The 14,589-nt window shown below is 27.6% G+C and overlaps 2 protein-coding genes across 2 annotated transcripts in view; one reads left to right on the top strand and one right to left on the bottom strand.

Moving 5' to 3' along the window:
• LOC136981430 (anaphase-promoting complex subunit 13) overlaps positions 1-14,589 on the bottom strand; it is a 424,687-nt gene that overhangs the window by 146,740 nt on the left and 263,358 nt on the right. The window lies entirely within an intron of this gene.
• The window catches only part of LOC136981407 (lachesin-like), a 41,989-nt gene that overhangs the window by 24,431 nt on the left and 2,969 nt on the right, over positions 1-14,589 (top strand). The window contains exon 7 of the mRNA XM_067277723.1: positions 7,897-8,184. Within this exon, the coding sequence (XP_067133824.1) occupies positions 7,897-8,184 (288 nt within the window). The remainder of the gene's footprint in view (positions 1-7,896; positions 8,185-14,589) is intronic.

The following is a 14,589-nucleotide window of genomic DNA, read 5'->3' as shown; positions in this document are numbered from 1 at the left end:
AGCAGTCTGCAATCTTGGACCTCATGGACCACTAAACTCACAATTTTGAATCCTGCTGATCACTATCATGAATTTTTTTAAACGATACAAAATCTGTAGAATAACAATCATAAAAGTTCAATCTTACTATATTAATATGAAACTCTTGTGTTTAATTATAACAAATTAAGGCAAGCCTGAAGTCTATTCCTGCCTGTTTAAAATAAGTTTATGGATTCTTAGTGCTTTTCCACGAAGGACAACAATTGCACTTACAATATTGTTTATTGTTCATTATTCATTATTTATTGATAACAATCACTTCGTATTTGGTTTTAGATTTGAATAAAAACCCCAAATGAGTGAAAAAAGCAACTAAGCATTTCATTCGTAATACTTCATGTAACCTTCAGTTGATCAATTCATCATGAAGACCCAAGCAGAAATAAATGCCTCCCAATTGTAGAATTTACAAAAATTTTTAAAAAAATTATATTATTTCTACATATTATCTTGACTGGAAAATTCTATGTTCTTGTATACTTCTTTTCTTAATGCTTTTAGAATGTGACATGATTTAATTTTTCATTTCCAAAAACTGTCCTACATTTAACAGATAAATCCTACTAATTAAAAATGAAACACATATAACCTAATGTAAAATGATAAATATAACCTAATGTTAAATATATATATATATATGTTTAATTGCCAATTTACCTTTATTGCATATGCACTTTTATATAACTTTTACTTAGGATTATTTTTCCTGAACTTCTGTTCATTTATTAAGCATCAAATATAAAAGAAGAGTGAATTCAAATCAAAATACAAATCTATCCAAGTATTGTCCATACTGTCTAACACTAATAATGGAGTACACCAAGCAATATTGCCACATCTTTAAGAAAAGAACTTGCCAATTTTTTGAGTTAAACTTGCCTTAAAGTAAAAATGTATGTGGAAAAATACAATTTTTAATCACCAACTTGAAAATTAATTTGCAATATATTAAAGATTTATTTTGCATTTTTTAAAATTCTATTTTATTATTTTAATATCATCATCATCATCATCAAGCTTAGGACTACGGACTGCATTATAGTCTCTGGTACCTCATACAGCCCATAGACCATGTGTTTGATTCCACTGATGTACTGTACATAATAAATTACCTCATATTTTTTAAGACTTGTTACTAATAATTAATTAGATTGCTAAATCATATAAACAACATTATTCTAACTTGAAATTAGTTTGTAGTTACATTGCCAGCCTATTCTTTTAAGGACAACAGTATCACAAAAAAAAAAAAAGAAATATATTATTCTTCACATTTTGTCATATTAGATTCTCAAATTTTTACTTCCCTATTTTTATAGATTTATCTTTCAGAATGAATAATGCCTGTAATTTTTTTGTGTGTGTTTTTAATAATTGTCTTATTTATTAAGATTTTTATGGAAAATAATTAGGCCTATATAAAGTTATCTTTTGTCTTTTAACGTTATCAAGCTTCTATGTTTGCCACTTATAATCTGAGAACTTATTGCATCTCTTGGGGAAGTTTTCAATTGGACACCAAGAGACATTTTTAGCTGTTCTACTTTATTAAATATTATCTTTTGTCTACTCTCAGTTTTTGTTGATTGACAAGATAGCAGGATAATCTGAAATAACTATTTATATCTTTATTAAGTTCAATTTTTTTTTAATTATGAGTAGTTAATAAATTGTTGATAATTTATGTAAAAAGTCTGTATCTCAGTTTTTGAGTCAAGATATAAATTTGTAAGAATTTAAAAAATACTAAACTGAAAACAAACAAAATTATTTTGGTTCAAATAGTGGGGAAAATAATTGTGTAATTGAATAATAATTTTTTTTTTAATATTACATGTATTACTTGTTACTTCATTTATAGTCTAGCTGTTTGCTGTGGGTGAAGACTGTGATCTTTATTACTGTTTAAATACAGAACTGTGTCTCTAACATAATTGAAGAAGTAAACAAGAAATATAAATATTTGACTGTCAAAGATAAACTTGAAATTTTAAAATGCCATGATAAATTGTCAAAAGTGAGTCAATGCAATGCTGCTGGATTGTTAAAGGTTTCACAATTAGTTTAATGCAAGAAAGAAAGAGTGAATATTGAAATGTAATCAGGAAAAAAGAGACTATGATTTGCAAGAGAAATTGAACCAGAAAAGATAGTAAAGTTGCATTAGCTTTGAAGCTTTGGTTTAGTAAGTTCATGAAAAAAATGAACCTCTTGATATGCCAAAAATGTATTTATAAAATAGAAGAATTAACTAAAAATATGGAAAGATTTTATTGTGACTGATAAGTGGTTCAACAGTGGAGAAAGCAAGAGAATATTGTATATAGATGCAGTTATAGTCAAATTTCTAATTCTGCATGAGGTGAATTGTAGGTAGACAGAATACCCATAATTTTTGGTTTTTCTGTCTTTATCTACAATTATTGTTGAATATTCACTGAGGAATATGTAAGGTGTATCCTAAAAATCTGCACAAATTTCAAAGTTGTTTAAAATTCATTATTTCATGTTTTTTGGGTTTAACATTCAGATGAGATGATCAGGACCATGATCAGCTGAAATTTAAACTTTAACCTTAACCCATTCCATAGATTAATGGAAGTGGTTATCTTTTAAGTGGCACAATTTGACATTGTTCTTGAATTCCATATCCTTTGTAGATTCAGCTTCCCAAACATCTCCATAAGCTTTTTGCTTCAGTTGATACAAAAAAAACTGTCAATCAGTCTCATTTGCAGAGTATTTGGAACATTGGTTTTTTGGAAAATGGCTTTATCAAATATGTTAATGTCCAACTTGGCAACTATGTCCTGAGTTATGGAAACCTGCCTAATTTCCAGCTATTTCTAAGTTAAATAATTTGAACTAAATATGGGCAACTATAGATATATTTTTGATTTAATTAAAGAAAAAAAATAAAAAGAAATCTTAATTAAAGAAACTTTTAATTTAAAGAAGATTTTAAATGAAATAATCCAGTGTTTTGCACATATAATTTGCTTACGAATGTATATTTTTACTACATAATAACAATGAATAACTTGTATAATCAATTTTAAAGAGGTTTTAATTTTGATATGTATATACTTATTATTCTTTGGACTTCTTTTGAAAATAATTTATTTAATAACCTTCAGAAATTTTAATGGCACACCTATGATCCTCTTACGGCACACTGGTGTGACATGACATACCGGTTGAAAACCACTGTCCTAGAGCGATATTTTTAAGATTCTATGCATTCTGGTTTGGTGTTTCTCAACCTAAAATGCATTGAAAAACCTGGTGGATTTTCCAAATATTCTCTTAGGAAAATCTGTAAAAATAAATAATTTTTTTAGATGTAATTCTTTGATCATTAAAATAAATTAAACAAATAAACTTAGTAAAAAAAAAATGGAAATTAAAAAAAGATAATTAAATAAATGCAATAAGTATAAATTCTAAAAAACTTTAAGTTAAAAACCAAGTAGAAAAAACTACTCTTTAAAATCCGACTTCGAGTGAGTTAAGAAAACAAATAAACAGAAACGAAAAGATGCTATACTTTTTTCATAATTTTATTGGTTCTATTCCCCAAATGCATTTCGCCAAGCCTCATCAGTGGGTAGTTGAGTTTTGGTAACCTCCGTTCCTTTTATGCTGGATGATGTTTTCCCAGCATGCATCTATCTGCATACCGTCATTCAGATTGATTAAATTTGCATATTCTTTTATACAAAAATGTTCTATTATTCTACGTTTTAAACAATCTTCTTCTTTATAAAGTATTTTTATATTATTTCTGTCTATGTTACAAAAATTATTTTTATAATGTAGGTACCACGGCGATTCTTCTCTTTTTAATCTTATTGCTGCCTCGTGCTCTTTTAAACGTACTTCTAACTTCCTTCCGGTTTCTCCGACTTCCTTTAGGAAGTTAGAAGTACGTTTAAAGTATAGCATCTTTTCGTTTCTGTTTATTTGTTTTCTTAACTCACTCGAAGTCGGATTTTAAAGAGTAGTTTTTTCTACTTGGTTTTTAACTTAAAGTTTTTTAGAATTGAAAATTTTACCGATCCCATTGGCTTTTTAAATTATTTGATTAGATTAAATAAATGCAATAAGTATAGTAATAATTGTTGTTTCTACTTTTCATTGTGGGACAAGTTTCTATATCCCTTCATCAGATCAGTTGCCTGGGAGCTGAGCCAATCATTTACACCATTGATAAGCTGTTCATTCATAGAGCTATTCAAAACAAATAAGAGTTATGTTGACATTAAGCATTGTTTCTGTGTGAAAATGCATATTCATTTTTACATAAAACAATTGTAAAAATGAATATGTTAAACAACATTAATGTAAGTATTAACAAAAAACAGTTATTAATAAGAGTGATGATGCATGTTCATTCATAGCTGCTTGCACAAAAGACCACCTACAGTAGTTTTGGAGAAACCTATTCCATGTCTAGCATATAATACAAGCCTTGCTCCCAGCAATTTTCATCTTTTTCTAAAGATTATAATCTGAATACAAATGCAAACTTTCTACACAAATGAGAAGCTGATTGATGATGTAAATCACTGGCTCAGCTCCCAGATGACGTTTCTTTGATGAGGGATTACAGAAACTTGTTTCACATTATAACAAGTGTCTGAATTTATGGAGCAATTATTTGAAGAAGTAGCTGTGACATTTAGCTAACTTTTGTTCATACTAAAACTGTTCTCTTCCTTTTACTTTTCTAACTGCTGGCCAGAGGCATTGGGCAGATCATCATGCAGGCACAAGAAGCACACACCTAAGATTTCTGGTTATCACAGACCTCCAAAAGTTAGCAGCTTCAAAAAAAGATACACTCTACAAACCTTGGGCACAGATATCATCTTCATCTAGATATTTAGAGATTTATTTTTAAGGAAACAATTGACTGATTAGTGCTGTTTTATTAAGTAATAAATTGATTTGATAGAATTACTTAGTATTTAGAACAAGGGAACCTCAAAACTAAGTTGCACTTGGGGCCCTACAAGTGCTTAATCTGCCACTAGTCAGAGGTTGATTTTTGAATTGCTCTTCAGAAATCAACCACCTTATCCTAATGATTAGGATCATTTAAAACTGTATATAGTGTTGCCATCTGTTAATGAATGTAGTAGATCAATTTTTAATTTTATTAATGTAAAAATATAGAAAATAAATATTTGGTAGAAAGTAAAGATTTGAACAAAATTTAGTTTAATTCAATTATTTGTTAGTTGCTTTACATGTTTACACATTCATCATTATTTTAAATTTAATTTAGAACACATAATATAATGTCTTTTTATTTTCCTGCATTTTTTAAAATTTATTCAATTTTACTGAGCAAAAATACTTTTATAATTGCTGCTATTTTATTATGAATTTTTCTAAATTGGATAGGTTGATAACTATTGTGTATAAATTTTTATTGAATGATTGGTGTGAATGATATTTTTTTTCAAACGAATAAAAAAAAAAGGTCTTCAATAATTCTTATATTATGGCAATATTACTGTGTGTTTGCATTTGAAAACTCAGTTCATCATCATTGCCATTTTCTAATAATCATGAAATTTCATTCCTTCTGCAGGGTATTTCAAGTAATTTTGAGGCCCCTATCCAATTTATTTAGAGACATTATACAGATAGAGTTAGAGAACAAAATTATTAATAATGAACAGTGAGATGACAGCATTAAGAAGGCAAGGGTCCCCATCCATGACTATTCGTGTTCATGCATTTATGTAGGCCTTATCCTTGTGAGAGTCTCACATCAAACTATTATACTCATAAAAAAACTTCTTTGGTATAAAGGACTAAGTGCTTTCAGACTTTCTCTGTCCTTCTTCAATCCACAAACTCAACCAAATTCAAATTTAATTGTTCTGTCATGTTTGGAATACAATTCATACTTAAATACACCTCATCAAAATTCACACATAATTGCATGAATTTCACACATACACTTGTTTTAAGTTAGGATGAGTATGCACATACAAGAACAGGAAGAAATAAGTTAAGATTCAAAATGCTTTACTGATGCAGAAGTAGAACAAACTGGAAAATGAAAGTTAATACTGTAATTTTTATGAGAGAATATAAGGAATAATCTGATATATATATGTAAAGCCATAAAAGAGATTGAGAAATGTTTTTATTGAAGCATTGAAACTATATTATTAAGACTGTGTCTTTTTTATTGTTCTCAATAATAAGTAGTAGTAAGATTATGAGAAAAATGGGTGGAATATGATGAATGACACAAAATATTACAACTTGTTTAAAAAACAAAAAATAAATCATTTTTTAATTTACAAAATTTTCTATTTTACAGTTAAAATTTCTTATGGTAAGTATACTGTTTTAAATCACACTACAACATACAAAAAGAAATAAAGACCAAAAGAACGTATATCACTAAAAAGCAAAGTTATGAAAAAATGGGTGAATCAGAAAGTTCTGAATTCTTAGGTTGGCATTATTTTTTGATCTTACTCATTCCTTTCAACTTTTCTTTATTCAGAAATGTAAAATTTAAATGATTCCTATAAGCAAAAAGGGCAATATTTAGTTTGTTATAGAGTTAATTCATTAAACTGGAATTTTCTTAAATATCATATTTTAGTTGTTTGTTATAAATTACTTTTCCTCGTTGATGAATATTATTTTAATTTTTTTAATACAATTCAAATGGAAATCTTGTCAAAGTAAATTTTTATATTTGTTTTGTTTTGGTTTCAATGCATTTTTTTTTTAATTCTTCTAAATTCAAGACTGTTATGATAGTTATATTAATTTTTTTCAAGTAAAAATTGATATGCAAAGAATTCTTTGTTTTAGGTTGCCTGTGGGATAAAATATTAATAATCTTTAATGAAAAACCATGAAGATGAAAGTATTGTTTAAAAAATTTAATAGTTCAAAATTGTTTTTTGTTTTACATTTAAAACCTTATATTTACTTATATTGTTTGTCAATTTGGAACCATGTTGTTTAATTAGCAAATAAATTTTAAAAATTTCTTTAAAAATATTGCATGGCTTAAATTTATCATCAATTAAAAATATTTTGCATTACATCAACATTGATGCATTTTGAACAAACATTGCTTAGTGCCATTTTTTTTAACTTTGCCTATTGACAAATTGAAAAAAATAAAAATAAATTTGATTTATAAATAAGTAAGTCATCCATTAAAAATGTGAGAAATTTTTATTTGCTAATGATATTTACACTGTTTTAATTTTTTCTCATTGTGATTGCTATTATTATTCATGGAATCTTAGGCCGCGACTCCACTAGCCGTAAAAGGGCCGTAAAACCCCTCACCGTAAAAGCTTTTAATCACGTGACCATGATATTTTACGCCTGAGCAGGTCGTAAAACCAACGTAAAAGCGAGTTGAACACTGCTCAACTCGCTTTTAGGCGTAAAATATCATGATCACGTGATTAAAAGCTTTTACAGTGAGGAGTTTTACGGCCCTTTTACGGCTAGTGGAGTCGCGGCCTTACAAAGTAAAAAAACAGTATCTGAAACAATTAGATAAATTTCAAAAAATTTAATGAATGATGCTAAATATTTTTAATATCTTTTATTATGCTGCTTTTTTAGTTAGTATAACATAATAAAGATGATACTTTTTATTTAATTTGATACTGAAAAATTTGTCTTCTATATATAATAGTTGTTTAAAAATATAGAATATACAAATTATTGATTTTTTTTGGGGGGGGTGAATTATTAAATTAATTAACCTGGTTAAAATTAAAACTATGGTATTTGTTTCATGTTAATTTTAAAATTACAAAATTAAATAACAAAATATTCTATTTAATATTTTAGTTGAACCAGTAGTAACAGCAGAACGTTTTCGCTATGGTCAAGCTTTACAATATAACATGGATCTTCTTTGTCGAGTAGAGGCATTTCCATCTCCTTCAATAGTCTGGATTAAAGATGGTGTTCAGTTGCAAGATAATCAGCATTATCAAATATCTATATTTCCAACTGATGATGAATTTACAGAAACAACACTTAGAGTTATAACAATAGAGAAAAAACAATATGGTGATTATTTATGTAAAGCAATTAATAAATTAGGTACTGGTCAAGCCAAAATAGAACTTTATGGTAAGTAATTTTTTATCATAATTTCTATTCTCCTTTTATTTATGTTACAAACTTATTTTATAATATTGTCATAATGTTTAAATTATCATAATTTCATGTGGATGACCTGTGGCGGCATGTATATCTCACAAAAAAATTGCAAAACAAAAATAAAACCTTCATATATCCCACCCTACCATATACCATAGCTGAAGGATGGCATAAGTTCAAAACCCAGAAATTGGGACTTTGTGAGGTAGCATTATCATAAAAATAGATAGATATCCATCAATAGTAGGGCTTATCAATAGCTAGCCTAGAAATAAGTGAATACACCTAACTCTATTTTACACTGTCTTTTTTTACACAATTTTGAAATAACACAGTCAAAGAAAAAAACTGACATGATTTGAAAATTTAATAAAATAAAAAATGATTGTCAATGTGAGCAAATGAAATAAAAGGAAGACAGAGAATTGACAAAAAGTAATTTATTAGTTCACATAAGGTTTTCGAGTATTGCATCATCATTTCTAGTTTATTGTTGAAGTATCATTAGCTCATAACATTTTTGTCAGAGTGAAGTGCATAGGTTGTGCTATTAGATATATTAAAGAAGAAAAAGGTAGATATGACTTTTTTACCAGTTTTCAATAAGTCTAATTTACAAGATTTTATAAGTCTAATTAAAATATTTTAATTATAATTTTTATGGTAGATTAAGAGTTCAAAATGTTTAAAATTACAAAAGAAAGGAAAAGCCATTTTATTAGAAACAAAAAATAAAAATCTTGGTACTGCCTTGCAAGTGGTGAAGGTTCAACAGTATTTATATTAAGTTTTGGATTAATCAGACTATAGTTTGGCTAACTATGCTATTAATAATTATGTGAGATAAGCAGAGGGTCAGGGGGAAAACCTCGCTGACCACTTATGCTGCACGGGTTGGTAAAACCTGATCTCGTTGTCATTGGATGGCTAGGAGGGCAAAAAGTGAGTAGTGAGGTGCGTCAGTAAGTTGACAGGCATCCTTACTTTGACAGGAGACAGGTTTGACAAATAACAATAAAGGTTTATTTACTAACAAAAGCGAACATACAATAAAGTACACATAAAATAAAGGTATAAAGATAATTACTGCTAAAATGCGGATAAAATATCCCTATCACTAATTGCGATCTAACCAATAAATTAGTCACGTGCCTAACTTTGAGTGGGAGAGAGTTTACAAAGTCGATATACCTGAATGTGTGGTCCGATGACCATATGCGACGACCTCCTGGACTATGGAAGCTGGAATCAGTCTTATGTCTGGGACGGGAGACACTGAATTCAGACCTTCCTGGACGATCGCGCTCTTTCCAGAGTTGATCAGGTTTTTATACAATTATTGTTGGCATTGAGCCAGTCTATTATTCAATGTTCGATGACTAATTTGCTGACTTGTGATGACTGTGACTTTTGTTTTCTCTTTCTGATCTGATCATGATGCTTTGGATTTTTGGTTTCTCTTTCTGATCGGATCGGATCTTTCTGCGGGCTCATATCTATTTCAAAATCTTTCTAACAGTAGACTGTTAGACTGCTTCTTATACTAACATTAACTAATAATTACAGAAATTTATATAATAATTATTAAATTTATTTCACAATAATAAAATAAATGAAATCAAAATTAAAGATGACATTATCTTTTTGCTTTACTTTTTAAACTGTAATGTAGAAGTATATTTTATGTTAATTAAATTAACATTTGTATAAAATTTAAAATATTAAATAACTTTTAATCTGAGTGTGCATTAGCAAGAAATTGACTACTGCAATTCAATTGAAGGTGTTTATGAATTGTTCCGATTACATAAATTAAGTGTAAAAATAAATAGACATAAATGAGATTTATCAATTTTATTTTATGATAAATTTCCTTTGTCCAGTAATAATAATAAAAATAAAGAGGATTAATACAGGATTAATAAAAATAAAATTGAAAAAAATTTACCATACTTTCTGAAGTTTATAGTTCATTCTTCTTCATTTTTCTAACTTAGAATTAAAAAGTTTTTTAATTGAAAAATATTAAACTTGTATGATCGATTACAGGATAATATCAATATCATATCAGTGCTAGTTAATGCTTTTTTAATCAAAATAATTACTGCATAAAATTTTAATTCCTTTTGGCTTCTTGTATTTTGTATTAGACTGAAGATTAATCTATATCTTAATTGCAAGTATTCATTAAAAAATTAAATCAATCTATCAAAGTTGATCATGGAAGTAAAAATATTAGAGAGTATATTGTAAACACTTTGTGTCATTTCTCATTAACATATAATATGAATAGATACAGTGATTACACTACTCAACAAACAAAAAAAATTTATGCAACTGATATTACAGTGGGTGTTTGGGGGTCTATAAAGCATCCTTTTTACAAATATGGCGAGCATAATTTTCCAGCACATATATATTTTCAGTTCTAGAATATAATTTTCATTATTTATTGTAAATCTTGGTAAAAATAGGAGAGAAATTCAACTTATATCAAACTGAAAAATTATTTTATTTACTTAAATATACAGGCATACCTCGAGTTATGTCATTTCAAGTTAAGTTATTCTTGATTTTATGTTGTTTGTCAAATATATATATATATATATATATATATACATGAAAAAATAAAAATCAAGTTTAAATCATTTTATTTGATTTTACGTCTATCCGCCACAAATATTGAAGTCATAATATCACTATAAAAGCATTAGAAGCACATAAAATCATATTATTGGGTTGTTTAGAAAGTAATTTCATTTGTTCTTTTTATTACTAGAGGAATTAGATGTATTTTTACCAGCCAATTTTATTTTAAACCACATTTTCATTATATATTTCAACAGCTGACATTTTAAGGCATATTTGTAAAAAATTTTGTTTGATTTTGTACAATTGTTTTTTTTTTTTTTCGGTGTCTCATCAAATTTGGAAAATCGAAAGCATCATTTTCGGCATATTTTGCTTTTTTATAACTAAAAAACCAAAATGCTGTTCAAACAAGAAAAAAATTGCAGTACATGTTTGGAGAAGATGTATTGAGAGAAAGACAGTGCCAAAACTGGTTTACAAAATTGCGTTCTGGCAATTTTAATATCGAAGATACACCACATTCTGGATGGCCATTTGAAGCCAATGAAAACAAAATAAAGGTACCGATTGAAGCAATCTGCCATATAACAACATGTGAAATCACTAAGAGATTAAATCTGTTAAATTGAACCGTTTATTATTACTTAAAACAAATTGGTTTCGTTTCAAAGCTCGATATATGGGTTCCACATGTTATTAAACAGAGATGCTCTCTATGGTGGGATTTTAAAGAAATTTGTTTTTGAGCTTTTACCAGACAATTTAACAGTTGATTCGAAAGTGTACTGCCATTGAGTAAACAAATTGAGTAATATCATCAAACAGAAAAGGCCAGAATTGATCAACAAACAAAGTGTAGTGTTTTACCATGATAATGCCAAATTTCACAGAAGTTTGGTAACTCATCAGAAACTGTTATAGCTTAGATGGGATGTGTTATCATACCAACCATATTTGCCAGATTGGGCGCGCACAGATTATTACTTGTTCTGGACTATACAAATTTTTTTAAACTGTAAGACATTTACTTGAAATGACAATGTCAAAAATCACTTGGATCAGTTTTTTATAAACAACGATCAAAATTTTTATGAATGTGAAATCATGCTACTACCAGAAACAATGACAAGAGGTATTTGACCAAAATGGTCAATATATAATTCAATAAAATATTTATTTATTATAAGAATATTGCATTTATTTTTCTATGGAAAAAACGAAATTACTTTTCGAACAACCCAATAATATACAATAAATAAGAATAAAAGTATATAAAATCATATTAAAATACATACATTTACAGTAAATGTTAATACTGTACATCATAAGTCCTAGAGAACGAAATATGAAAACATCTGTGACTCTGTGTTATCGTCTTATTTAGCGGTCTTTATTGGTAAATTTAACGTAAATCAGTTTATTTTCTACTATTGCAAAATAATTTTAATAACTGTATTTGTTATTTAACCTTACAAAATCATTTTATTTTATAATGTCTTAGAACAAACCACATTAACAAATAAAGAGTCTGTGATGTACTGTAAACATCACCAAATTGTAAACATGTACATTTACAAGTATGTACGTACTGTACATGTATTTGTAAATTTAGATAAATTTTAGTTTTAATATAGTACAGAAAAAAGTAATTTGTTTGTAAGCTTAAAATAGATTCTTATTAACCATATATTATTAAAAATGCATTTTTAAATAAAATACAGAACTGGGAATGGTTATTTGTGGTTTAGCCTAGTGACAAAGAAATTCGGAGACAAGTAAATTTGACTTAAGTCACCTCTCCTGGAACCAATTACCAACGTAAGGTGAGGTATACCTGTATATGAAATTATATTTATGTTTAATCTCATGTTGATAACTTTTTTGAAAATGCTGACTTTTATTTATATTCCATATCACTTTCCCTCATATGGAACCAATAATAGTCTCCTGTCATTCCAGGATCTCACCTAGGATCTCAGGATGTCTTGATATCATTGTTCCATTGTTAGGATATCTTGATTGAATCTCTTCCCTTGCTCATTACTGATGGCACCCAAATTTTCAGGGAAAAAATTTAAATGCAAATGTAAAAAAGTGTAGTTTAAGGAACATTCTACAACCCATTTTATTGTAGTTTTCAAGTAATTCTCCATGTTTTTTACAATTTACTGTTTTTCTATTGACCAAAACTCTGTTACAACTCCTTTAAAAACTTTTGACCAAACTCTGCATCCTGCAGTAAGTTTCTGATTTCAGGTCCAGCAAATATTCCTTCTTTAAGCTTTGCATCACTTAGTTTTGAAAAAAATCTGTTTAAGGTATTTGAAAGCAGCACTTTCTTTGGCCAGTGCTTTTATGAAGGTTTTTATTAATTCAAGTTTTATAATGGAGGTAACAAGACTCTTTTGGGATCAACTAAAGGTATATTCTTTACATTAGTTTGACCTGGAACAAATTTATTTCTCTGAGGCCATTATTTTACTTTAAAATCATTGTGGTGTTCTACTATCCCAAAAACAAAGAAAACAATATTTGGTAAAAACATCCTGAAGCCCAGTAACAACCCTATGACTTTTAATTATCCACATATCTGTATTTTAACATTAAGTCTCTGCATCTGTAAGATCACAACTCAAAAACATCACATGCCAGGGAATTTTTAACTTCATTTTCATGTTCAGCAAATAGGAATTAACAAAAACATCTTTTTTTCCCACAGTTGCAAAATGGCAGTTAATTAGCATTATTGGTCTGGTGCATTAGTTGCTTGCTTAGTTTATGGTCAGTTGTAGTGTGAATCAACTTTAACTCATGATTGGATTTTAAATTTTCATATAATTCAATCTATTGCATAATTCTCACTTTTCAAATTATCTTTCAAACAGATAATCCATGGGATATCCACATGAAATTACTATTGTAACAAGTGTATATATTAATTGATTTTAGTTGTTAATAGAATGATAAATAAATACTAAATTTACTATACAATTTATAGTATTTATTAAAGATCAAAATAAGGTTTTCTTTGATGTGAAATTTTATGTTACATAAAAGTAAATCACACATAATCTCAATTGATTTGAGATTTTTTGAACATATAGAATGAAATGAAAGTATGTTGTAAATGTTAGTTTTATTACTATTTTTGAGAATATTTATTTTATATGAAAATTAGGGCTAAATTTGAATTATGCTTTCTGAATTTTATCTGAATGTTATCTTTCAAATTTTTAGAACACATAATGTTAATCAGATCTTAATATGTTAAAGAATTAATTTTCTGAGAAAAAATTATTAAAAAATCAATAAAAATAGTATCTAATTTTATGTGTACTGTAAGAGCTTATTTATAATAGATTAATATAGTTTGTATGATTTATATACTTTTAACTTTTAATATCCAGTGTAGAGTTTATAGCAGAACAAATATTTTTGACTAATTTAACTAGCTATCATCAGATTAATCCCATACTCATTAAAAGATATATTCCATGGTTCTATAATCTCAGTTATATGTAATATATATTTTAAAAATTATCTAGTCTTAAGAATTATATATTATTCTAATCAGTCTAGGTTTAGAGATGAAATCTACAAGCATTCATGCAGTCATTAAGCCACCAACTGATCAATATTCAATAAAATAAACTTTTTCCTACAAGAGTTTTTTTTTTTGTAACACAGTGCACAACACAAAATCATTTAAAGCTCTTCTAGCATTTCTTGGTTTGTTATTTGCTAATGTTTTGTCATTTGTAAATTTGACTTCACAGCCTGCCT

Source organism: Centruroides vittatus, unplaced genomic scaffold, assembly GCF_030686945.1.
Source record: "Centruroides vittatus isolate TY-2023 unplaced genomic scaffold, ASM3068694v2 contig_754, whole genome shotgun sequence".
NCBI classification, from domain to species: domain Eukaryota; kingdom Metazoa; phylum Arthropoda; class Arachnida; order Scorpiones; family Buthidae; genus Centruroides; species Centruroides vittatus.
Note: the sequence above shows the minus strand (reverse complement) of the source record. Positions and strands in the feature narration are given on the sequence as shown.